The sequence below is a fragment of the Caretta caretta genome, chromosome 11, assembly GCF_965140235.1.
Source record: "Caretta caretta isolate rCarCar2 chromosome 11, rCarCar1.hap1, whole genome shotgun sequence".
Taxonomy (NCBI): domain Eukaryota; kingdom Metazoa; phylum Chordata; order Testudines; family Cheloniidae; genus Caretta; species Caretta caretta.
The window spans coordinates 13,756,158-13,783,288 of NC_134216.1; the positions used below are offsets into that span (position 1 = coordinate 13,756,158).

At 43.5% G+C, this 27,131-nt stretch overlaps 2 protein-coding genes across 3 annotated transcripts in view; one reads left to right on the forward strand and one right to left on the reverse strand.

Moving 5' to 3' along the window:
• The window catches only part of CFAP221 (cilia and flagella associated protein 221), a 37,970-nt gene extending 31,049 nt beyond the window's left edge, over positions 1-6,921 (reverse strand). For both annotated transcript variants that reach the window (XM_048869113.2, XM_048869110.2), the window contains exons 1-3: positions 6,745-6,921; positions 1,636-1,820; positions 1,027-1,127 (exon numbers count right to left, since the gene is read on the reverse strand). In XM_048869113.2, the coding sequence (XP_048725070.2) occupies positions 1,027-1,127; positions 1,636-1,774 (240 nt within the window). In that variant the 5' untranslated portion in view covers positions 1,775-1,820; positions 6,745-6,921. The remainder of the gene's footprint in view (positions 1-1,026; positions 1,128-1,635; positions 1,821-6,744) is intronic.
• A 7,191-nt stretch (positions 6,922-14,112) lies between these two features.
• Positions 14,113-27,131, forward strand: part of SCTR (secretin receptor) — a 31,119-nt gene continuing 18,100 nt past the window's right edge. The window contains exons 1-2 of the mRNA XM_048869133.2: positions 14,113-14,522; positions 18,883-19,009. Of these exons, the coding sequence (XP_048725090.1) occupies positions 14,478-14,522; positions 18,883-19,009 (172 nt within the window). The 5' untranslated portion in view covers positions 14,113-14,477. The remainder of the gene's footprint in view (positions 14,523-18,882; positions 19,010-27,131) is intronic.

Below are 27,131 nucleotides of genomic sequence, written 5' to 3' on the forward strand. Positions count from 1 at the left end.
ATGTGCAGCCAAATGCAATCACAATGACCCAGGAAAGTTTTGGGGCGGATCCACCGTTGGCTTTATGGCGAAGTACCCTGTTAGAGGACTCCAAAGGGCAGGAGGGCATATTGGCCAGGAGGACAGAAGATTGTTGAGCAAAATGCACAGTGTACATGGATTATCCCTGTCAAGGTTCCTCCCCCACTCTGAATTCTAGGGTACAGATGTGGGGACCTGCATGAAAAACCTCCTAAGCTTATCTTTACCAGCTTAGGTCAAAACTTCCCCAAGGTACAAAATATTCCACCCTTTGTCCTTGGATTGGCCGCTACCACCACCAAACTAATACTGGTTACTGGGGAAGAGCTGTTTGGACACGTCTTTCCCCCCAAAATACTTCCCAAAACCTTGCACCCCACTTCCTGGACAAAGTTTGGTAAAAAGCCTCACCAATTTGCATAGGTGACCAAAGACCCAAACCCTTGGATCTGAGAACAATGAAAAAGCATTCAGTTTTCCTACAAGAAGACTTTTAATAGAAATAGAAGTAAATAGAAGTAAAGAAATCACCTCTGTAAAATCAGGATGGTAGATACCTTACAGGGTAATTAGATTCAAAACATAGAGAACCCCTCTAGGCAAAACCTTAAGTTACAAAAAAGATACACAGACAGAAATAGTTATTCTATTCAGCACAATTCTTTTCTCAGCCATTTAAAGACATCATAATCTAACACGTACCTAGCTAGATTACTTACTAAAAGTTCTAAGACTCCATTCCTGGTCTATCCCCGGCAAAAACAGCATATAGACAGACTCACAGACCCTTTGTTTCTCTCCCTCCTCTCAGCTTTTTAAAGTATCTTGTCTCCTCATTGGTCATTTTGGTCAGGTGCCAGCGAGGTTACCTTTAGCTTCTTAACCCTTTGCAGGTGAGAGGAGCTTTCCCCTGGCCTGGAGGGATTTCAAAGGGGTTTACCCTTCCCTTTATATTTATGACAATCCCTTTACAATGTATTAGCTATTCTCGGCTTCAAGACTTACCAGGATCTGCTGGTGATGTTTTTCGATTTTATACCCTCCATAATGCAATACAGCAGGCTTAGCCTGTATGACCTTGTTTCTCAGAAGTTTTGCATAAATCTCTGCAATGAAAGATAAGCAAACATGAGAGAAGGAGGCTGGGCTACTTAAATGCCATTGTTGTTAATTATGTTTATTTAATATTTGTATGTAGCATCATAACCATGAACGAGAGAGAGAACAAAGATACAGGGCTGGATCCTCTTATCCAGCTGAACTGTGCTTGGTGCAGAACGAGGGAGGGGAGTTAAAGTATCTTTATGCCATCTCTACAGATCCACGATCCAGAGGCCAGGCTCACCCCTGGCACAATATTAAATTGCATCTGGCTGCCGATGGCTCCATGAGCCATTCCAAAAGCTTGGGATCAGCCAAGCACAGTGGTATTACAGGCATGCCCCCTTTTCCCTGGCCATACCCTCTACATCCAGGCCAGGAGGGAGATAGAGCCGCTATGCCACAGAATGGGATTTTAAAAAGAGAAGGACTGGGTCTCTGAAAAGTAACAATGTCCTGATCCTTTGTCCCAATGTTCCGGCCTGGAGGATGGTCAGATAGCAGACTACTTACTCGACTCCAGCAGGTGATTGGGGACACCATTTCCCTTTTGAGGCTCCTCCACAAGGCTGTCCAAAAGGATGGTGGGTACTTTCTTAAATGATTTTTCTGCATGACTAAATTCTAAAGGGGCTGACTGAACCACCTCCATGTTGGCATGGATATGTAGTCCCACGAGTACCAAGATAGGTCATTACCTGTGATCAAGCACAAAATTTTAATCTTATCACAAAATATCATGCTGATTGGTACAGTCTCATTGTCTCCTTGTACTCCCCTGTCTGTCTGTATCTGTCTGTTTTCTCCTGTCTTATACTTAGATTGCGAGCTTTTGGGGACATGGACTGTCTTTTACCCCCCTGTGTTTGTACTGAACCTAGTGTAGTAAGGTCCTGGTCTATGCCTTAGGCTCCTAGGCCCCACGATAATACAAATAATAAATAGTAATAACAATACAATAGGTAGCAATGCATATAGAAGCTGAAGACACTTTAGTACAAAAGCAAGGCCTCTGAATGGTTTCATAGGATTTAGAGAACTAACTTACAAAATGACGATAATTGATTCACTTATTGATAAATCCAGAGTGGAAAGGGAACCAAATGAAATCCTTCCCTCATCCCTAAGTGACAGGGTCTTAACCGCCCCGGTGAGTGGAGATAATACACCCTGTTAAACACCTAACATACATAAATATGATCACTTATATAAGGTAAAATGTTTCCCACCCTGAAGGTTACAGAAATTTGCTACGGAGGATTAGCCGGGGGAGAGAATATTCCCTTGATGCTCAAGGCCAATATTTCCAATTTTTCCAAATTATGGGAGAATTTCTGCAATTCTTACTCATGTTAAGTAGTGTTTACTCGTATGAGTTGTTCCCCGCTAAGATCCACAATGGGATACAGGCAGCTGCTGGTCCCTTGGGTAAACTAATCCTATATTGTTTATGGCTTTAGATACTTAAAATAATACCTTGAAATGCACCCACAGGTGGACTGGCAGCCAGTGCAGTTTGCACATCACTGACTCCCATGTACAAATGCCTTGCAGCAGCCATGCCACCAGATTTGGTCACAGGTTCAATCTGCAAGTGTATTCAAAGGGAATCCCGAATAAGCCTCATTATTACAGTAACCTAGCATACCGCTCCACAGGGCCTGGATGAGCCTGGCAACCACCATATCCAGAAAGGGTCAAAACCACAGAGAGAGAATAATCCACTCCTGACCACTACTAACACCTGAGCTTCTAGGTGCTGCTCACAGGTAAAAATGACCCCCCACCATTCAGCCTACCTCCCCTAGGACTGACTCCCTCAATAGACAGACGCTCCAAGGAACAGACAAGATTATTTAGCCATTTCCCTCCTCTCACCCATAATACCTTTGAATTACTGGGCTGAGCCTTGAACAGCAGTGTCACCTCCAGTTGTGACAGAGAGAGTAGGCCAAAGTGAGGGATAGTGCAGGCAGGAATTACGCAAACATGCCCATAAGGCTCTGCCACCAGACTTCAGACCTGACCTACGAAAACCCAGTAAGGCCAGAGCCTGTTCTTGCAGAAAACAACTGCTTGGGGTAAGGATAGTGGTAGATAGCTGGCTGCAAGACTAGCACTTGAGACATCCTGACAGGATGCCAACAAGCTGGCATCCCATGCCATGGGCAACATGTTACTGCCCCCTCAGCAGGAGCAATATGTGCTCCCCAAAATCTGCTGGATAGTTCCTGCTGCTGATAGCAGAGTGTGGCAAGGTATCTAGAGGTCCTTTTCCACCAGACATGCTCCCAAGGACAACGTGGTATGCTCCTTAAGAGACAGATTCATAGATTCATAAATTCCAAGGCCAGAAAGGACAATTGTGATCATCTCGTCTGATCTCCTGTATAACACAGACCACAGAACTTCTCCGAATTTGTTCTCAGAGCAAATCCTTAGACAAACATCCAATCTTGATTTAAAAATTGTCAAGAGATGTAGAATCCACCACAACCTTTGGGAAGTTGTTCCAATGGTCAATTACTCTCACTGTTAAAAATGTACACCTTATTTCCAGTATGAATTTGTCTAGCTTTGACTTCCAGCCACTGCATGATGTTAGCCCTAGATAAGATGGGCCCGCCTCCCTGCCTCCCTTGGACAGTCATTACCATGCACACTCTACTATCTCCTAATGGAGATATTCTGGAATCTCCCAATGGAGCCTGGATGGTTGTGTGTGTGTGTGTATGTGTGTGTGTGTAGAAGAGACCCTTTGTTCCCCTCAGAGTCCTCCAACACAACCAAGGACAGAAAAGGTCCTTTTGATAAATTAATTGCCCAGGCTGGTTCTTCTAGTAACTCATAAGTATTTGGGTGTGGGGTGTTAACTTGCAGATTCCTCTTTAATTGTTAAATGTTAATATGTCAGATTATAGAAGGGGTATTTAAATCCTTTGTGTAAATAGTGTTTGGATGGGTTATTTATTTAACCAAGATAAATGTATAATTCAGCAAGCCAAGGGGATTATACATCCTGTTTAAGTAAGCACAGTTATCAGAACAGAAACTTATCTACAGAAATGCCCAAAACATTGTGCAATAAGGAAACCAAACATAATCCACATGGCAGTTTGCTCACAAATATAACATAGGCCCCTTTGCTCCCCCATCTCCCACACCTGATGCCTGGAGGAGAGGGGAACAAAGCTTTGGCACAAGCATGGAGGGGAAAAGCTGCTATGCCAGATACTTCCCTCCCTCAAGTAGCCCCCGCTTTTCTCTTCTCCACAAATGTTATTCCAACCAAGGAGAATGGGTGTGGCCAGAGAAACTGGGTGGGGCCACATTAAGTAGGATGCATAAAACTCCGGATTAAAAACAATCACATGCTTGATGCAACATTAACTTCTGCATGTGAAACCAACCCCTACTCAATGTGTGGCTGTGTCCCCCTCTAGTAATAGCTGGGCCACATACAGAGGTTGATGAGCCTGGTACAGACTTAGCTAACAGAGTTGGATCTTTTAACTCAGATAGTAGAAGCTCAGGCTTTAAGATCCAGAGGTCCCACATCAATTCCCACTGCAGACAACCCTTTCAGGAGTACAGCATTACACATGCTTTATAATTCTTATAGAGCCTACTGGCCTACAGCTACTGGCTACCACTACAATGGTTGGGGAAGAGCTCCAGAGAGGAGCATTATAGAAAAGACCCTCCACACAGGTTGCTTGGATCTGCTGATCTGAGGAACAGAGACTCACAGATCCCTAATACTTCGTTTTGTTGTCCTTTGTCCTGCTCTCTGTTTGTCTAGCCTCCTTTAGGCTATATGCTCTTTGGGGCAGGGTGTGTGCTTTTTTCCCTAAGTGCCTAAAATGCCATTTCAGAGTAGCAGCTGTGTTAGTCTGTATTCGCAAAAAGAAAAGGAGTACTTGTGGCACCTTAGAGACTAACAAATTTATTTGAGCATAAGCTTTCGTGAGCTACCGTGTTGATTTCTGTCCCTGCATAATGTTTATTAAAAAATGAGCATGCTTTGGCTTTACAGGTTAGCTTTTCTGGATTCAATACTTTACACAAATCAGGGTGAGAAAACATCAATATTGTGCAGGGCAAAGGTAATTTTATACTGGTCCCAACAAAATGTACACAACAACACACTAAAACAATTATAAATAGCAGGCTACTTTCTCTCCATTTGTGTTACTTAACTTTATACTTTAAAATTTTAACTATGAAATCATCATCATCATCCTCTTTGCTACTGTCCCTCATTAGGTGTAAAAGGTGTGAAAAGCAGATGATGGAATGACATTAGGAAAGTATTCTTTCATATATGTTCATATCAGTAACTGACAACAGCAGCAAACACCACCACCCATCTCCATTACAAACTCTCCATATTATTCCCTCCCACTATACCTTTAAGACCCTGATCCTACAACTCCTGGGAAGGACTGTCAATTTAGACTACTCTGTGTAACAAACATTATGGGTGAAATCCTGGCCCCATTGAAGTCAATGGCAAAACTCACTTTGACTTAAATAAGTGAGGATTTCAATTTACATCTATTAATATTTGAGCCATTAGATCCTTTTGTGTCTTGTAGAGCACCGAGCACACTTAACAAGTAATAAATAAGAATTCAATTAAATGCAGTTGCACAAGCATGGGATTTTCAAAAGCACCTAAGTGAGTGAGGAGCAATGGGACTTGTGCTCCAAAGTCAATGAAGCACTTTTGAAAATTCCACTCATATGGTAAAGAGGCTGCTGCTGATTTAACTCCCAGGTCTCTTGATTCCTTAGTGTCACAGGCGTCCTATTATAACAAGAGTGTTTTGCATATTTTTTTCTATTACTTTAAATAAATCTTCATGTTTTATTTTATGAAGCTAAAAGCTTCATTATTTTATTCACTATAAAAAAAAAAGTTAAATCACACTGTCTTGAGACTGACTGCCTTTATTATTACCATTGGGCTGTGTCTCACACCAGGTGAGAATCTGAATGGAGGAGATTTAAAATAATTCAGCGTTGGATTATAAGAGCCAAAGTTTCAATATAATTGTGCCCAGAAGGACACATATCCTTGGCATGCACAAAACCCACACAATTGTATTTGGAAATCATAGCCTTGATCCTGCAATGAGCTCTGTACAGGCAGAGACCACCTGCGGGGAGCTGTCTGCAAGCTCAGGACCACAGTAACTAGGATTAAAATCAATGGGAATTAGGCACCTAAATACCTTTGAAGATCTAGGCCGCAGGTGCTTAGTTACCTGACTGGCATACATACTCTCAGGTTTTTGCACATAAATTGGGCTAGTGTGCATTTACATGGACTGCCAGATACACAATCACCTGACTGGTACCTGCAAATAGACACGCTTGCAACTTCTCCATTGTTAAAATGGTGCCCCTAAATGTCTCACTGAAACACACGCACGTGGCAAAAGTCCCTGCCTCCCCCAGAGAGCCTCCCTTCAAGCGGGCAGAGAAGATCATGACATGTAGGGCAGCGGGTCTGTTTGCACTGAGGTGCTGCGGGGGGCTTTGTACTCTGCTGCACCATGGCCCTGGGCACCCACAAGAGCTGCCAGCCACTCACCTGCACCCAAGTTCTGCACCTACCTCGCGTGCAGGCCACATCCAAGAGCCTTGCCCACAGCCACAAGTGAGAGAGGGCGGTGGGCAGGGAGGGGGAGCGGGGCAGCCCAGCCTAGCAACCTTCCCCTCCCTGTGCACAGCAGGGCCAGCAGCATCTCCCCAGCCCAGCTCCTCTCCCCTGGTTGCTAGGCTAACATCAACTCAGCTCCCAGACAAAGCCTGCAGCGGGCTGTACCATGTTCAGCCCTGGCACAGGGGGAGAAGTGGCAAAGTTTGGGGGGCAGAAATTAAGGAAAAACACCAGAATTTTCCCCCACCCCTTCTAAGGATTTTGCCTGCCTAATTTTTACATGTTTAGCCTCCAAATCTCATTTCAGTGGTTTGTGAAAGGGTTTGGGGGGAAGTTATCTTAATCTTAGGCTGTACCACTTAGCTAGAAAGGGGTAGGCTGGGAATGTGTAGAGCAGAGAAGCTGGGCCCTAGAGCCTAGGGCAGTGGTTTTCAACCTTTTTTTCATTTGCAGACACCCCTAAACACTTTGGAACGGAGGTGCGGCCACCTTTGGAAATCTTAGACGTAGTCCGCGGAACCCCAGATTGAAAATCACTCTTCTATGGCAGTGACTCTCAATCTTTCCAGACTACTGTACCCTTTTCAGGAGTTTGATTTGTCTTGTGTACCCCCGAGTTGCACCTCACCTAAAAACTATTTGCTTACAAAACCAGACATAAAAATACAAGAGTGTCACGGCACACTATTACTGAGAAATGCTTACTGTCTCATTTTTGCCATATCATTATAAAATAAATCAACTGGAATACATTGTACTTACATTTCAGTGTATAGTAGATAGAGCACTATAAAAGTCATTGTCTGTATGAAATTTTAGTCTGTACTGACTTTCCTAATGCTTTTTATGTAGCCTGTTGTAAAAGTAGGCAAATGTCTAGATGAGTTGATGTACCCCCTGGAAGACCTCTACATACCCCAAGGGTCCGCATACCCCTGTTTGAGAACCACTGTTCTATGGTAACAACAACTTTTTGCAGACCCCTTAGACATAGTCTGTGGACTCTCAGGGAGCTGAGGACCACAGATTGAAAACCACTGGTCTAGAGGATGAAGTATCAGTGGTTGCATCCTGGTGAGTGTGGGGAATACTTGTACTTCTCTAAGCTGTCACTGGAACAACAGCAAAGCAATGTATTTGTTCATCCCTGTCACTTTGAACTTGTCAGCACCCCGTAAGGCATTTGAAATGAAATCCTTAAAGACAGTTTGCAAGTGTCTTAATCTTTTTGGATTGCAAAAGGGTGGGTTTTAATTATGGGCTTCACCCTTTAGTTTTACTCCCGTGAGTAATCCTTACTCCTCACTTTTGCAAAAATCAGGTGCATAGGGATTGCAAGACAGGGCTCTGTGTTTTTATTGTATTATAATGTACATTCTTTGGCAAAGAGATCTTCATAATTGCAATTGTTAATTATTATTATTCCACCTTGCTCACCTTTTTAATAACATGCCATGCAAAGGACAACCAAACAGCTTTGAACTGAATACATACAAAGATTATACCTATTCCAATTAAATCCTGTTAGTCCACTCTGAGTACTTACATGTAGTTCACTGCTATAAAAGGTCACCTGACAGTTACTGCAGTTTGTCATAAAAGCAAAACATTTTAGTTGCAACCATGAATGCTTACATTTAGGGGATGGAATGATCTTTTAAAAATTCCTATAAAGAAAACCAAAGAGTGCTACTGATATTAATTTGGTAAGGGTTATAATATTAATGAAATCCAGTTTGGAGACACTTGATTCTTGCAGATATAATTTCATTTTATGAAAGTTTATTCTCTAATGGTAATAACTTCAGATAACAAAATCAATGAATACTGTCAATTTTTTATGTTAACAACTAAAAAAAATTAAAGGTGAAACATTTTGTACCTCTATTGCTTGACAAATTACATGTGTGGTTTTGTGCTGCCTATTTATCTCATTCTAGACACAAAGAAAGGGCCTGATCCTGCAAGCCCTTATTGAGGTTAGTAATTTCGTTGATTTTAATTAGGCTATTTGCAATGGGAGAAATTGATTTCTCTGCAGAGGTAAACTCAAAGCATCCATACTACTTAAGTGCTACCTACACTCTGTTTTGAGGGCTTAAGTAGTGCATGGGCACTGTGCTTCTGCACAGGGATCAGTTTGATTCAGTGGAATGTCTTGTGCTAGTAAGAGCTTCCAGGATCAGGCCCAAATGTTTTCATTGTTTATACTATTTGACTATTTATTATTTGGATACCAGAAGGACCCAAAGGACTCATCCAGGATCAGCGCCCCGTTTTGCTAGATGCTGTGTAACAGTTGCTGTCGACCCCTATTTGAACTTCAATCAGCCCAGATAAAGGAAATTTCACTTTTGTTGCTAGTTAGTCTCCAATCAATACCAATATCAGATTCTCCTACAGTAGCAGGGTGCTGCAATATTTGGGCTGCAAATGCTTGCAGGGGATTTTTTTTTTAAACAGTTTTTATTGAAAGTGTAAATAAATAAATAAATAAATAAATATTTTCCTTGATAAAACCTAGGAAAGGGCTTTTTTGTTTTTTGGTACATAATCTACATTTTGGGTCTTCATGGTCTTAGACTATCCCTATAAACCAGCGTTTCTCAACCATGGCCCCTGGAGGAGGGGGGACCGTGGCGCACTCAAAATTTGATTACAATGGAAAGCAAAGAAAATCTCTCTCGCCTGTTCGTAGTCCACCCTTACTCTTCAAGGTCAAGTATTTTCTGTCAATCTCTCAAAACACAAACACAAATTATCTCGGCTTATCATTGATACATTTTTTACTTCTGCTTTTATAAAAAACGGGTTGCAATTTTTTTTACCATAAATAAGGAGTTGCCAACCTAAAAAGTTGAGAAACATGGCTTTAAACTTCTAAGTGACCTATCTATCCTGATAACCTACTCCTCTGTCGCTGAAGATAAGGTACGGTTAGTAGGGGGGCTTCAAACCTGGCCCTTGCTTTGAAGTCAGTGGAAGTGCCATGCACAAGGGATTTGCAGGTTGAACACAAGACTATATTAGTTTACTTTCTCCATTTCTGTGATCTCTAAAACATCATTGTTAATAAAGCATTTTATGGCAGTTTCACTTGTTTTCTCATTTGGTATATGTTTTTCCTGGCAGTGAGCACACATCTGGAACAAATCATATTACTGTCCATGCCATTGTTTGCACAATGTCTTGTAGACACCTTATTTGGAGGAAGTGATTGCTTCTAAGCCCCTTTTAAAATTTCTTTATACTCCAGCAATAAAATAATTCTGTTCTATTAAATACAATGCAACCAAAGAAATGGAAGATAGCAGTGTAACCCTCAACTCAAAACACACGTGATCAAGAGGCATTAAACCATTTTTAAAAAATAACTCATAAAAGTCAGCTCTCAATATCTTCATTCCTACTATTTAATAAAATATAATTGCAAGTAGTTAAAAATGGAGTACACCCATATGCCTTACATTTACATAGGCGCACTTTCTGCAGCGTGTTAGTGGAAAAATTCTGCATGACATTTATCCTTCTTACTTTTATGTTGTCCCTACTGTAACAAATGCAAAGTTCCTAGAGCTTCATGGTTGTCACCATTTTCATGTAAACTGAAGAGAATCTCAATTAGCTGGTTTTTGTATATGGCCTATGAGACATAACTGAGAAGTTCTAATTCTATCCCGGGGAGGGCAGTGATACACATACATTCTGTACTAATCAGCACATTACATTGTTCTGCATGAAACAGAAAAAAAAAAAAAACATTGATAACAATTAGTTTAAAACTTTGCCCAAGATGTTTTTCTCTGAAGAGATTTTTATGATTGAAATGCATGGGCACACTCGTACAGGTAACAGCTGTACAGACAGTGATACAGTTCTTTTTCTAAAGCTCACAGAAACATAGATATTGATTTTTAATAAACAGATCAATTTGAAGCAGCATACTATTGGTAGAAGAAAACTGTGTGAGTTTGGGAGCTCTTCTGGTTGAAGATCTGTCATAAATTGATATTACATGATCGTCAGGAGAGGCAATCAAACCGCTGTAATTAGTATAGGTGACATTCCTCTTTTGGTTAGAAGACTATGTGGAAGAGAAAGGATGGTCTAAGTAGGGTCTAGGGCACTATCCTAGGACTTGGATCACCTGGGTTCAAATACCTGCTCTACCGCAACCTTCCTGTGTGACCTTGGGCAAGCCACTTAGTCTCCCTGTGTCTCTGTTCCTTATCTGCAAAATAGGGACAATAGCACTTCCTTACCTCCCGGGGAAAGATTGTAAGGTGTTCAGATATTACATTAAAGGGGCCCATATAAGCACCTAAGACAGCCAAAATTTCTTCCAAACTTCAATTTTTAGACTTTATTCAATAGCAAAGTTTCCTCTCCCAGATACCAATGACTTTGTCTCGGGTCTAGACACAGAATCATCTGACTTTAGCAGATATTTGATCACATCAAATATCAGGGCAGTACAGGGTAGAGTTGTTGCCTGCTGCTTTTCCAGATTCCCCACTCACATTCCCCAGATACACAGCCTTTCAAACAGAGAGGATGGACTTCTGTCCATCTTACCCTCACTGCAGTGCTGGTTGAAGTTCTTTGATCTTGCAGAATGATTGTTGGAGAGAGAGATGGAACTACAAGAAGGAGAAGAGGTGTGGCCTTCAGAAATCTTTACTCTCTGTGGCACTATTTTTGGCTTGAAAATACCATCCTCAGTTCCAGCGTTTAATCCCAAAGGCCTCAAACTGAATTTGTTTAGGCACACAGGAGATTTGTACAGTTCAAAAAAAAAGAACTAGATAAATTCATGGAGGATAGGTCCATCAGAGGCTATTAGCCAGGACAGGCAGGGATGGTGTCACTAGCCTCTGTTTGCCAGAAGCTGGGAATAGGCGACGGGATGGATCACTTGATGATTACCTGTTCTGTTAATTCCCTCTGGGGCACCTGGCATTGGCCACTGTCAGAAGACAGGATACTGTGCTGGATGGACCTTTGGTCTGACCCAGTATGGCCGTTCTTATGTACAGTGCTGTCTTCATTTACCTGGGAAAAACACTTCAGGAAATTTTTAGAAGCAGATTAGGAAAGGAGAACACATCATAGCAAATAGAGTATTATAATGGTTTAGTCCCATGCTCTCTCTCAAAGACATCATGCATCTATAACTCTATCTATCTATTGATCTATCTATCTGCAAAGTCATATTTGGGTTTGTCTACACTGCAGTGAAAGACCAGCGACTGGCCTGGGTCAGCTGACTCGGGCTTGCAGGCCTCAGGCTGCAAGGCTATAAAATTGCAATGTAGACATTCAGGCTCGGGGTGGAGCCTGGGCTCCGAGACCGCACAAAGTGGGAGGATCTCAGACCCCAGGCTTCAGGCCAAGCCCAAATATCTACACTGCAATTTTATAGCCCTACAGCCCAAGCCCCATGAATCTGAGTCAGCTGACCCGAGGCTATGCTGCAGGTCTTTTATTGGAGTGTAGATGTACCTTGGGGTTCAAACCATAACCAGGTTCCATCTGCATCTCCCTCTCTATCTGTACAAGAACCCTGGATCTGAACTAAATGTGCATTTGGAAAAGTGCTGTGTAAATTATTCTGGGGAGGATGACACTCAGTGAATAAATTAGGCTGAATGAGAGGATCAACAACCAGAATGATGAAATTTACTGACAGGGCCAAGTTAAAGAAAGTCCTAATGGATTAAAACAAAAAAGTCCACTTAAAAATTGAGTGTAAAACTATCTATGGAGGTATTTATGCTGTGTGCATCACTCTAGTATCTGATCACTTTACACAAACTATTGGCCTGAGTCTACAGACCCTTTCACCATGTAACCAACCACACAGACTTCAGTGGTATTATAAGTAAGGGTTTGACAGATCAAGGTTTATATTAGTGACTCCAACCTGTGATTCTTGAAATCCATATTCCAAACATCAAGTTAAAAAGATGTATTGCATGGGTGTCAAATCATAATGGAGGCAAATTAATCCAGGATTTAAATCTGATGAGGATTACAAATCATGGGAAGGAGGCGAACCAGAGAAATTTTAACAGAAGTATTGGAAAAACTGAAAGGTGTTATTAGCAAGCACTTATAATTGAAGTTAGTTGGAGCTTGATGTGTAAAGAGTCTAAAAATCTGAGTAATACAGTTCAAAGTGTGCACTTTGTTTAGTTTGCTTATAGAGCCATAATGCAAAGTTCATTTAACACCATACTATATCTGGAGCATCACAGATAGAAACGAATGCAGCTTTTTATTTCATGGAATACACTAATAATGGGCCATATTCTCAGCTCCTATATTGATCTGGATCTGGCCTATTTGACTGCTCAGTCCCATATGGCCCTTTCTTTTCAATATAGCTGGGGGCCCTGGTGCCACGGGAAAGGGTGGATTGGGCAGAGTGCTTCAAGACAGTTCTTGCCACAACTGGGCATCCTGGTGTTTCATTGCACTGACAGATTTCTGCTTTATTTGAGGCTGCCATTAGTGTTTGCACGTGTGTGGTTTGTTGGATGTGTCATTGCTCGATTGAATTTACTCACAACTTCGAATAAACTCGGCAGCTGGAGATTTCTGAGCATGTGGGTTTGGCAATCCTGGGCCTGTAGCCCACAACCCATGTAAGAGCTTGTCCCCTTGAAATGGTTGACTTTGGCAGCCATCCCCATTAAAATGAAAAGTGCTCGGCTGCCAGTGAACAGGATGCTGGGAGCACTGGAATCGCTACAAGGAGCACGAGGGGGTGGACAAACCTACATTTCACCAAGAGGTACAGCAGGTGGGTGAAAGTGATGGCGACCTGAAATCTGTAGTGCAGTAAAAAAAAAAAAAAAAAAGAACAACTGTTCCCTTGGAGGTTTTATGAGCTCCAGTGGCTGAGGGTGGAGTCTGGGGAATATTTAGATTCCTTCCCTTAGGGGGTGTGAATAGCAGATCATATTCCACTCTCACCCCTGAAGCTTGCCCCTGCCTTTAGATCTCCTTTAATGTGCTTTGCTGCCTGCAGCCCCACCTGCTTGGTAAGTGACAGTCCCTCTATAGAAACTCTTTCACTCTACTGATTTCTCCTTGCACTTGTCCCATCTGCATGCTCTCTGGAAACACATGTTCCCAGCGGAGAAGGCTCAGGCAGCCTGAATCACATTCTGCCAGCCCTGTTTCCCAGCAGGGCACTTATTCCTGGGCTGTGTGCATCTCCAAGCCCTATGGTAATTACTATTTCCCCTTTACAGATTAGCTCTGCCATTGTGAAACTTGCATCTCACACAGGAGCCCTGCTTGTTCCCTTATCAATTGGAACATGAGGAATGATCATTCCTCGCCGACATGCAGCGATAACAGTGAATAATAGCACAGAGGGGAAGAGGACAGTATTAGGAACATGCTCAACGGAGGTGCTTGTTATTCTTGGGACAGGATCCTGCTGCAAAGCAGGAGGAGAGTTTGGGGGAGCTGCTGTCATTGCTGATTCTGTCTAGGGTTCAGCAGCAGGAGAGGAGCATTGGCTCAGGATGATAAAAGTTAATTCCAGCCAGGAGACCAGAAAGAAAATGAACTATGTGAAAGAAACTGAAGGGACCGAGAAAGCTACAGTGGAGAGCGCACGATAGCCTGATGATCTCCCGTGCATAGGGATGAAGGAAACAGACAGCAACTGACCATGTGGCACATCCTGGTGATTCTTTTCTGGTTTTCAACTCTAATTGTAAGTATTTGCCGCTGCTTATTTTATAGTTCCTGGAATCACACGTGACATAAATACACACATTCCATGGGGCAGCATAGTCTAATGGAGAGAACACCAGACTGGGTGACAGGAGTTCTGGTTCTATTCCTGGCTCCACTGCTTGACTCACTGTGTGACCCTGGAAAGACATGGTGATGTTCTGTGCCTCAGTTTCCCCATTTTTCAATGGGGAGTATAATGCTTACCCACTTTTGTAAAGAACCTGAAGATCTGTGGGTGAAAAAGTGATTATCTACAAGGCAACTGTTTATAAAGTGCCAAGGAACTTCACTGGAGCTATACTGATCTGCATCAGCTGAGAACCAGGACCATAAGGTTAAAGGGAAACTGGTTAAAACGTACATTTAAAAAAATGTGTTCGGCATTACTAACCTCTCACTTGTTTCAGACTGAAAGAATGTAATATCCTGACATGTTTAACAACATATATTTTGGTTTCCTAGCATAAGATTCCTAAAGTTATTGGGTTTTTACCCGTTATTCATCCTCCAGTACCCCTGTGTCTCACCATCAACTAATTACAAAGGATAGCTGAACCTGGGGCAAAATCATGGCAAACTGGTCACCTTACACCAGTTTTTTGTAACGAGTATAAAATCAATACTTGAATACACCCAGGGTAAGTGAAGATGAGCTGGTGCAGATGAGTACAATTTTATTCCATCTAGTGAAGATGAGCTGAGCACAATTTTATTGGAGTCAATGCAACAGATTATTTACACCAGCCAGGAATTTGGCCCATGGTTGCTGGAGAATGGATTAAGCCAGTGGTTCTCAACCAGGGGTACGCAGAAGTCTTCCAGGGGATACATCAACTTATTTAGATATGTGTCTAGTTTTACAACACGCTACAGGAAAAGCACTAGTGAAGTCAGTACAAACTAAAATTTCATACAGATAATGACTTGTTTATACTGCTCTATATACTATCCACTGAAATGTAAGTGCAATATATTCCAATTGATTTATTTTATAATTATATGGTAAAAACGAGAAAGTAAGCAGTTTTTCAGCAATAGTGTGCTGTGAAACTTTTGTATTTTTATGTCTGATTTTGTAAGCAAGTAGATTTTAAGTGAGATGCAACTTGGGGTATGCAAGACAGATCAGACTCTTGAAAGGGGTACAGTTGTCTGGAAAAGTGGAGAGCCACTGTATTAAGCTGGATCTAGGCATTCTGTTTCCATGATGAATACAGGTTGCTGACTTTTTTGCTTTTCGATCAGCTTCCACAATAAAAATAGGGAACATCCTTTTCATGTAGTGCCAGTTTCTTCTTCTTTTTGTTTTCAGGTTCTTAGGCTCTAGCCCAAGGGTACTCGAGATTTTTGTTTTACTGAGGACTCCAAAAGCACCCACTTTCTTCTGTGATTTCAACCACCCACATCTATCTCCCTATATCTTTTGTGCCTCATGTCCAAGAATCCTTTGTTCTCTTTCAGTCCCGCTCAAACCCAGAAACCAAACCCCCCAACTATCATACAACATAACAATATACTGATTTGTTTTACATTCAATGTGCTATATATGGCCATGGCTGCTATTTACATTCAATATGTATAGATCTGATAGTTTCACAAGTTTAAAAATGTCTGAAAAAGGATTCTTGATTGTTATTGAAAATGTCATGAATTGCAGATTTCTGTAAATTCAGGACACCCAATTGTTAGAGCTGTTTATATTTGGAACATTTTCTACGTAACTAGAACTAAAAAATTTTTTTTTGTAAATTAAAACTTAGAACCTTTAGAAAATGTTGGGACCCCAGCCCCCACCCTCAAACAGGGACAACATAGGCTCAGGGAGGGAGGAGTTATTTGAGTCAAGGCAGATAGGAAAGCAACTGAGAAACTCTGGAATTAAATGTTGATTTTCCTCAGTAAACACAAGCTTGTGTGCTGCATGCTGCACTAACATGAAAAGAGGCAATGTACAAGGAAATGAAAACTGGATGGGCTCAAAGTCAATGGGGTATAAGGAATGCAGCATCAGGCTGTTTCCTTTGAACCTGTGTACTGTAGACACTAGAAACCATAACTGTATGGTTCTCTGGTCACGGCATTAATGGGTGCTCAGGACATTGCAGGAGGTTTTCAGCACATTGAAGAACTGGACCCACTATGTGCCCAGATCCTTCGTTCCTTGCATACTCCCGGTTCCACTGACATCAAAGAATGAAGGATCAGACCCAATAGAACCTCTTCTTAGTTGGAAACAAAGTTTGTAACTCAGAAATTGAATTCTTCATTAACTATCTGTTGAACGTGAAATCCAGCTACCGATACTGAAGCCAATGACACAACTCATGGGAGTAAGATGAGCATGATTTGGTCCCCAAAACCAGTCATTTTAAGAAATTAAATTGTATATGTACAACATATGCTGTTTGGGGAATACTTACTCTGGCAAACCAGATACCTAATAAGTTGCCAAACTGACACATATGTTAAAAGCAGACAAAAACATTCTAGGGATAGAAAAATAATGTGTAATATAAATTCAGAGAAAGATATATATTTTTTAAAATTTCTAAAATAACTTTTTGGGGACCTAAAGGAAATGATACCCAGAGATGATGTATGGTGTTTTAAGAAAAAAAATGATGCTGTTTCTGAAAATATCATTAACCTAGTCATTAATATTTATTTTTTGTATCTGCTGACCCGTTCCTAGAATAGTTAATATCAACTCTAGAGGATTCTAGGCCATTTTCACCACTTGCTTTAACAGTTTTTGTTAGTGATTTTCCTATTTTTAATTAATGTTTTGCATTGAATTGAAACACTATTGCACAAATATATCTTAATCAGGACTGCTGGGGTTGTATTGCTAAGTCCTGAAAATGTACTAAACTTCTTTAATAACGTAATTGATTTCCATAAAAAATACATTTATTAAAAAAGCCACCTAACAAAATTCAGAAATGATTGAATGCAATCTATAATTAACAACAGAAAATAGTTACTATAATTTGATTTCTTTACACGTTTAAATCCAACAAGGCATTCCTCTTTTTGGAAGGCTTTTGTTATAGATCTAATGATTTATAAACCCCGATTTCATGAATAGTTATTTTTCTCTTATGTGACTATTCTCTGCTTGTGTGATTCCAAAAAGTTCTTTTTCTCATACATGAATGAGTGACCTTTCATTGTGCAGGCTGAACCTCTCTAATCCAGCACTCTCTGGTCCGGCAACATCTGTGGTCCGGCATAGGCGCCGACTCTGTGGGTGCTCCAGGCCTGGAGCACCCAAGGGGAAAAATTAGTGGGTGTGGAGCATCCACTGGCACCAAACTCCCCCCTTTGCCCTCCTCCCCCCGCGCCTCTCATGTGCCAGCAGCCCCGTCCTTACCAACTCCTCCTCCTCCCTCCCAGGGCTTCCAGATGCCGCAAAGGTGCCGGACTAGAGAGGTTCAATCTGTATTATGATGCACAATGGGTAGGGGAAAAGAAGGAAATACTGAATAGAATAGACCAATTGGATGAGAGATGATCCACTTTTAAAAAGAACAAACTCTGTTCAGGAAGAAAATATCAAGGAAATATTCTTGGGTGAAATCTTGGTTCCATTGAAGTCAATGGGAGTTTAACTGTTGACTTGAACAGACTTGGGGGCCAGGATTTCACTCCCGTTCTTTGGAACAGACTCAGCACTAGAAATTATTATGGATCCTATTGCACAAGGTACTTATCCTCTCCTTCAAGGTTCTCAATGCTGACTGACATTTCAGTCAATTTACAGGATTAGTAAAGAGAAACTACCATGAATTTTACATAAAACTCTCAGTGGCACTTATGTGCTCACGTCACTACCTGCAGCCTCACTGATTTGCAGCAAGATTTCTGAATGAATGAGCAGTGTTGACTTTCATGGGATTGTATTTGTACAACCAATAGAATTTGGCCTAGTTTTGCCAGTGAAAGGCTGGCCTAGGGAATGCCCAACAATTCTGTGGTCTAGTATTCTGTAGGGCCAAACTCAGCACTCAGTTACACCAGTATAATCCAAGACCCCACTGATGTTTTTGCAGTGTAACAGAACACAACTGGGCTCCTCATACAGTATTTAGAGTAATAATAGGCCAAAACTTGAATGCATTGATGTCAATACGGGGGAGCAGGCCCACTGTAAATCATAAAGTGGTTGTATACTATTAAATAAAAAGTTTATTTTTATATGCTCTGTTTTAAAGAAATGTCATGCAGAATCAGATGATGAGGCTGCGTAGACAGCGTTAGTGTAAGGAGAGTTTTGTGGGTGGCAAATGTTTCAAGAGAAAAAGTCAAACAGCTCAACTTCTTTTCAAAATTTGCAGATCAAGGCTACCCCACCAGTATGTGACTTGCTGATTGTCCTGAGGAAGGAAGAAGAACTCTGTGCTGAGATGCTGTCCCAGGAAGAACAGAACAGAACATCTGAAAATGACCAGTTCATGAATTCAGGTAAATGGTGGATCTATGGGGAAAATTCTAACCTCAGATTATCACCGTGGATATGAGCTCTAACACTGTTCCTCTCTATAGGCTTAAACTCTCATAGAAAATATATGGGAGTGCTGACCCATAGGGAGAACAGAATATTAGTCAAGATCTGTCGTGTGGCTCTCAGAGCAGATTTTTGCCCTTAGCGTGAGTACAAGCAGTGAGGTGGCAAAATTTGCAGATGATACAAAGCTACTCAAGATAGTTAAGTCCAAAGCAGTTTCCTTGCCCCACTTTGTTGGGTGTTTAGTTCCCCTACCCTCATTTTATGATTATGTCCCTTGGTCGAGGGAAGGCAGCTTGAACTTTCAGCTGGTTAGGATGAGCGAAAACTCAGGGAAGCCCAAGGATGAAGTACAGTGCTGCAGAGACCTGCTTGGTAGTTATGAACAGCTGCCTACAACACATCTGATCATAGCCCCAGCCCTGCTCCCCAGGACCTCACTGTGGTTTGTCCAAGTGGTATCTTACTAACAAGCAGACAGGTCTTAAGAGAAACCCTTCGTTAGGAAGGAAACTGTGTACAGAAGTAGGGTAACAAACCCCCTACCACTCTCCAGCCCCAGCCTGCGACCAAGTCTGCCCTCGGCTACTTTGTTGCTTTTATTACACAGCGTGCAGTGCCTCACAGGCAAAGTAAATGGATGCATAAAGGGTGTACAAGAAGTGTGGCATCTCTATGCTTCCCGGAGGACTTACTCTATGGCACAATCTAATTTTTCAGAGTCCTCATGCTGTGTCTCATGGAAGCACAATAGGTTTCCTTTCCCCTAAGACATTCCCTATAGTTGAATATTAGGTCACTTGTTTCATATTTGGTTGGTTATATTTGCCAGCGATTGAAGAGGACAGTGGTTAGGAGCAGGGATTGCATTTTCACACTCCATCCTCTCATTGCCTTTGATCCATCAGAGGATCTCAAAGCACCATGCACACACATTCATGAGTTAAGTCTCACAACCCCCTGCCATATAAGTAAGTGCTCTTATTATCATTTTGCTGGTAAGGAAACAGAGCCCCAAAGACGTTTACACACCTAAATGTTCAGAAGCACCGCTAATCTGGAGTGCCTCCATTTTTGTTGTCCCAGTGAGTAAGATGCTCAGGGCCTGATTTCTAGAGGAGTTGAGAACCTGCCTCTCATCTGGCCCAAGAGGGTGGAAGTCTTGCATTTGGGGACCAAAGCCTATGAGGATACTTTGAAAGATTTCGGTTCCATTAAATCCAGAACCTAATATCGATTTAGTCTCCAAATTGAATCCCAAAATCTAGTCTAAACCTACCCTGGATCCAGAGCTGAAAACTGCCTCCTTGGCCCATCTCTAGTTGTTGCTGGAAATCATCACATGGGATTTGCTACTGGAAAAACAACTGTGAAGAAACCAGTTAAAAACAAAGGGCCACATTCAACCCTTGGTGTAACTTTGTAAATGGGAGTCAGAATAAAGCAATTCCCATAAGTCAATAGACTCTCTGATAGGAATGATCAGTCACCCGTTAGAGTGGGAGAGAAAACCCAGGCAAGTGAGTGTGTTTTCCTGGGTAATGACTTCAGAACAGTGGTTGAACTACAGAGCAGTATTTTCTGCCTTCTGTTCGTGTTTTAATGATGGTTTGTTATTACTTTGGTGTCTTATGTAAATAGAGCTGCGGCCTTTTGCTTCTAATATCAGTGAGGTTAATTTAAATTACATCCAGCAAAGGCTGAAGTTGTGGGAACCTGCCAGCACTAATGGCTTCTTGCTTTTGTTATCTGCATGCTTTTATGCTTGACACTTGTATGGAGAAATACACGTGCAGTGATCCTCAGGTTGGTGCAGCGAGGAACCAACCCCTGGACAACCTGTGGTAGACATAATAGGAGTAAGCATGCAGGAAAGACGAAGACAGCTAGGCAGAGTGTGGCTCCCCCATCTCTTTCCCCTGCTCTTGTATACCTAGCCTGGACCCCTCTGCAAAAGCTCTACCTGGCGAATGAGGGAGCAGCTGGGCGTGGAATTGGGACGGGGGACAGAAAGAGTTTCCGTAGGGGACATGCATGCCTTCTGATGACTAACATCCATTAAAAAAGCCCAAACAAACAGGATTAGTTAACGGTGCTCTGCACATTGCTGATTTCTGTGATGTTAGGGCTGTGCCAGAATCAGGCACAAAACATCTAAGCAAAAGGCCGTGCTCTGTAGATTACTATGTGAATAAAAGGAGCCCTTTGGATTTTCCCACCATGGTTTAAGGGAGGAGTGTTACACTCAAATACCAGTGGGGTGCGTCTACACTGGAGCTGGGGCGCAACTTCCAGCTCAGGTGGACATACAAGTGCTAACTTTGATGGAACTAGCACCCTAAAAATAGAAGTGCAGCCAGAGTGGCGCCGGCGGTGAGGGGCTAGCTGCCCGAGTAAGTACCTGTGTTCCAAGGTGGGGCTGTACTCGGGATGGCGAACCCAGCCCATTGCCCACATCACCACAGCTACATTTTTATTTTGAGCATGCTAGTTAGGTCAAAGCTAGCACCTGTACGTACCCAAGCTAGAAATTACATCTCCAGTGTAGGCGTACCCTTAATTACCATAATACTCTTTTTTACACTCCAGTTTATGGGTGGGGGGAGAGATTCTTTCTTGCCTGGAATGTGCTTGGTGCAGGAGAGTGACTGGGGAGGGAGATTATTAGGGAACTGGGATCTTTATTCCCTCTGGCATAATTCAGAGCAGTTTAGGGGCTGCTCTAATTTTTGTTAGTTGGCTATTGTCCCAAAGAGCATACACCAGCTGAGAATCAGCAGAATGCAGCTGTGCTCTGCCCTCACTCTGACATGCCTCCTATGCTGGGGTCGGGATGGTAGTTGCCACAGGAGCCTGTATGCCAGCTTTACTGCAGCTGAGAGATACTGTCTTTCAGAGGCACTTCTCAGCTGGCCAGCTACATCTAGGGTATGTCTACACTACGAAATTAGGTCGAATTTATAGAAGTCGGTTTTTTAGAAATCATTCTTATATAGTCGATTGTGTGTGTCCCCACACAAAATGCTCTAAGTGCATTAAGTGCATTAACTCGGCGGAGGGCTTCCACAGTACCGATGCTAGTGTTGACTTCCAGAGTGTTGCATTGTAGCTGGCTATCCCACAGTTCCCACAGTCTCCGCCGCCCATTGGAATTCTGGGTTGAGGTCCCAATGTCTGTTGGGGCAAAAAACATTGTTGCAGGTGGTTCTGGGTACATGTCGTCAGGCCCTCCCTCCCTCCATGAAAGCAATGGCAGACAATCGTTTCACGCCTTTTTTCCTGAGTTACCTGTGCAGACGCCATACCATGGCAAGCATGGAGCCAGCTCAGCTCACTGTCACCGTATGTCTCCTGGGTGCTGGCAGATGCGATACTGCATTGCTAAACAGCAGCAGCAACCCATTGCCTTGTGGCAGCACATGGTGCAATAGGCCTGAAAACCATCGTCATTATGTCTGAGGTGCTCCTGGCCGCCTCGGTAAGGCCGGTCAGGAGCACCTGGGCAGATATGGGCACAGGGACTGAAATAGGAGTGACTCAACCAGGTCATTCTCTTTTGTCCTGCCGGCAGTCCTATTGCACCATCTTCTGGTGAGCAGGCAGGAGATGTGGATGGCTTGCAGTCCTACTGCACCGTCTGCTGCCAGCCAAAGATGTAAAAGATAGATGGAGTGGATCAAAACAAGAAATAGACCAGATTTGTTTTGTATTCATTTGATCCCCCCTCCGTGGAATAACGGCTGACAATTGTTTTGGTGAGATCTGTCAGGGGCACCTTGAAAACTTTAACAGAGATTCAGTCCTGCCTGAAATACCAGAGGGAGGGGTAGCTCAGTTGGTTGAGCATTGGCCTGCTAAACCCAGGGTTTTGAGTTCAATCCTTGAGGGGGCCATTCTGTGTGACAGTTATTTTTGTTTCTCCTTGATGTAAAGCCACCCCCTTTGTTGATTTTAATTCCCTGTAAGCCAACCCTGTAAGCCATGTCGTCAGTCACCCCTCCCTCCATCCGGGCAATGGCAGACAATCGTTCCGCTCCTTTTTTCTGTGCAGACATCATACCACGGCAAGCATGGAGCCTGCTCAGATCACTTTGGCAATTAGCAAAAAGAAAAGGAGTACTTGTGGCACCTTAGAGACTAACCAATTTATTTGAGCATATAAATTGGTCAATATATATGCTCAAATAAATTGGTCAATATGCTCAAATAAATTGGTTAGTCTCTAAGGTGCCACAAGTACTCCTTTTCTTTTTGCGAATACAGACTAACACGGCTGTTCCTCTGAAATTTGGCAATTAGGAGCACATTAAACACCATGCGCATTATCCAGCAGTATATGCAGCACCAGAACCTGGCAAAGCAAAACCGGGGGAGTAGGCGACGTCAGCACGGTGACGAGAGTGATGAGGACATGGACACAGACTTCTCTCAAAGCACGGGCCCTGGCAATGTGGGCATCATGGTGCTAATGGGGCAGGTTCATGCCATGGAATGCCAATTCTGGGCCTGGGAAAGGAGCACAGACTGGTGGGACCGCATAGTGTTGCAGGTCTGGGACGATTCCCAGTGGCTGCGAAACTTTCGCACGCGTAAGGGCACTTTCATGGAACTTTGTGACTTGCTTTCCCCTGCCCTGAAGCACATGAATACCAAGATGAGAGCAGCCCTCACAGTTGAGAAGAGAGTGGCAATAGCCCTGTGGAAGCTTGCAATGCCAGACAGCTACTGGTCAGTCGGGAATCAATTTGGAGTGGGCAAAGCTACTGTGGGGGCTGCTGTGATGCAAGTGATAGCAAGTATCAAGGGTAGTGACCCTGGGAAATGTGCAGGTCATAGTGGATGGCTTTGCTACAATGGGATTCCCTAACTGTGGTGGGGCCGGAGCACCGGAGCACCAAGCTGGCAAGTACATAAACCGCGAGGGGTACTTTTCAATAGTGCTGCAAGCACCGGTGGATCATAAGGAGCGTTTCACCAACATCAACGTGGGATGGCTGGGAAAGGTACATGATGCTCGCATCTTCAGGAACTCTGGTCTGTTTCAAAAGCTGCAGGAAGGGACTTCATTCCCAGACCAGAAAAAAACCGTTGAGGATGTTGAAATGCCTATAGTTATACTTGGGGACCCAGCCTGCCCCTTAATGCCATGGCTCATGAAGCTATACACAGGCAGCCTGGACAGTAGTCAGGAGCTGTTCAACTACAGGCTGAGCAAGTGCAGAATGGTGGTAGAATGTGCATTTGGATGTTTAAAAGCGCGCTGGCGCAGTTTACTGATTTGCTTAGACCTCAGCGAAACCAATATTCCCACTGTTATTACTGCTTGCTGTGCGCTCCACAATATCTGTGAGAGTAATGGGGAGATGTTTATGGCGGGGTGGGAGGTTGAGGCAAATCGCCTGGCCACTGTTTACGCGCAGCCAGACACCAGGGTGGTTAGAAGAGCACAGGAGGGCGCGGTGCGCATCAGAGAAGCTTTGAAAACCATTTTCATGACTGGCCAGGCTACGGTGTGAAAGTTCTGTTTGTTTCTCCTTGATGAAACCCCCCGCCTCTTGGTTCACTCTACTTCCCTGTAAGCTAACCACCCTCCTCCCCTCCCTTCGATCACCACTTGCAGAGGCAATAAAGTCACTGTTGCTTCACATTCATGCATTCTTTATTAATTCATCACACAAATAGGGGGATAACTGCCAAGGTAGCCCAGGAGAGGTGGTGCACGAGGGAAGGACAAGGCCACACAGCACTTTAAAAGTTTAAAACTTTAAAACTTCTTGAATGCCAGCCTTCTGTTGCTTGGCAATCCTCTGGGGTGGAGTGGCTGGGTGGCTGGAGGCCCCCCTACCGCGTTCTTGGGCGTCTGGATGAGGAGGCTATGGAACTTGCGGAGGAGGGCAGTTGGTTACACACGGGCTCTAGCGGCGGTCTGTGCTCCAGCTGCCTTTCCTGCAGTTCAACCATATGCTGGAGCATATTAGTTTGATCCTCCAGCAGCCTCAGCATTGAATCCTGCCTCCTCTCATCACGCTGCCTCCACCTTTCAGCTTCAGCCCTCTCTTCAGCCCACCACTTACTCTCTTCAGCTCGCCACCTCTCCTCCTGGTCATTTTGTGCTTTCCTGCACTCTGACATTGTCTGCCTCCACGCATTCGTCTGTGCTCTGTCAGTGTGGGAGCACAGCATGAGCTCAGAGAACATTTCATCGCGAGTGTGTTTTTTTCGCCTTCTAATCTTCACTAGCCTCTGGGAAAGAGAAGATCCTGTGATCCTTGAAACACATGCAGCTGGTGGAGAAAAAAAAAAGGGACAGTGGTATTTAAAAAGACACATTTTATAGAACAATGGGTACACTCTTTCACGGTAAACCTTGCTGTTAACATTACATACATAGCACATGTGCTTTCATTCCAAGGTCACATTTTGCCTCCCTCCTCCCCATGGCTAACAGCAGGGAACATTTCTGTTCAGCCACAGGCAAACAGCCCAGCAGGAAGAGATGTCTGAATGTCCCCTGAAGAAAAGCACCCTATTTCAACCAGGTGACCATGAATGATATCACTCTCCTGAGGATAACACAGAGAGATAAAGAATGGATGTTGTTTGAACGCCAGCCAACATACACTGCAATGCTTTGTTCTACAATGATTCCCGAGTACGTGCTACTGGCCTGGAGTGGTAAAGTGTCCTACCATGGTGGACGGAATAAGGCTGCCATCCCCAGAAACCTTTTGCAAAGGCTTTGGGAGTACATCCAGGAGAGCTGCGAATGCCAGGGCAAATTAATCATTAAACATGCGTTCTTTTAAACTATGTGTACTATTTTAAAAGGTACACTCACCAGAGGTCCCTTCTCCACCTGGCAGGTCCGGGAGCAGTCTTGGGTGGGCTCGGGGGTACTGGCTCCAGGTCCAGGGTGAGAAACAGTTCCTGGCTGTCCGGAAAACCAGTTTCTCTGCTTGCTTGCTGTGAGCTATCTACAACCTCCTCATCATCATCATCTTCCTCGTCCCCAAAACCTGCTTCCATGTTGCCTCCATATCCATTGGAGGAGTCAAACAACACGGCTGGCTGAACCCCCTAAAATGGCATCATCATAGAAGCGGCATGTTTGGGGCTCTGACCCGGAGCGGTCGTTTGCCTCTCTGGTTTTCTGGTAGGCTTGCCTCAGCTCCTTAAGTTTCACACGGCACTGCTTTGGGTCCCTGTTATGGCCACTGTCCTTCATGCCCTGGGAGATTTTGACAAATGTTTTGGCATTTTGAAAACTGGAACGGAGTTCTGATCGCACGGATTCCTCTCCCAATTCAGCGATCAGATCCCATACCTCCCATTCGGTCCATGCTGGAGCTCTTTTGCGATTCTGAGACTCCATCATGGTCACTTCTGCTGATGAGCTCTGCATGGTCACCTCTGCTGATGAGCTCTGCACTCACCTGCAGCTTGCCACACTGGCCAAACAGGAAATTGAATTTCAAAAGTTCGCGGGCCTTTTCTTGTCTACCTGGCCAGTGCATCTGAGTTGAGAGTGCTGTCCAGAGTGGTCACAATGGAGCACTCTGGGAGAGCTCCCGGAGGCCAGTACCGTCTAATTGCGTCCACAGTACCCCAAATTCAACCTGGCAAGGCTGATTTCAGCACTAATCCCCTTGTCGGGGGTGTAGTAAGGAAATCGATTTTAAGAGCCCTTTAAGTCAAAAAAAAGGGCTTCGTCATGTGGACCGGTGCAGGGTTAAATTGATTTAACGCTGCTAAATTCAACCTCAACTCCTAGTATAGACCAGGGCTTAGATTCCAACAGCTTTGTGCCACATGAGAATCTGGCCTTATATGTCCAAGGGCAAAAGTAGCTGAAAACTTGTTTGTTTCCCCTCCCATCCCCCTCGCCCCATCATCCCTAGAGAAAACCATCTCCCAATATTACAGACTTGCTGGTGTTGAAATTGATATTATACTCTGTGAAATGAAGGAGTTAGAACAAAAACAACGAGGAGTCTGGTGGCACCTTAAAGACTAACAGATTTATTTGGGCATAAGCTTTCGTGGGTAAAACCCCCCATCCTTTAAGGTGCCACCAGACTC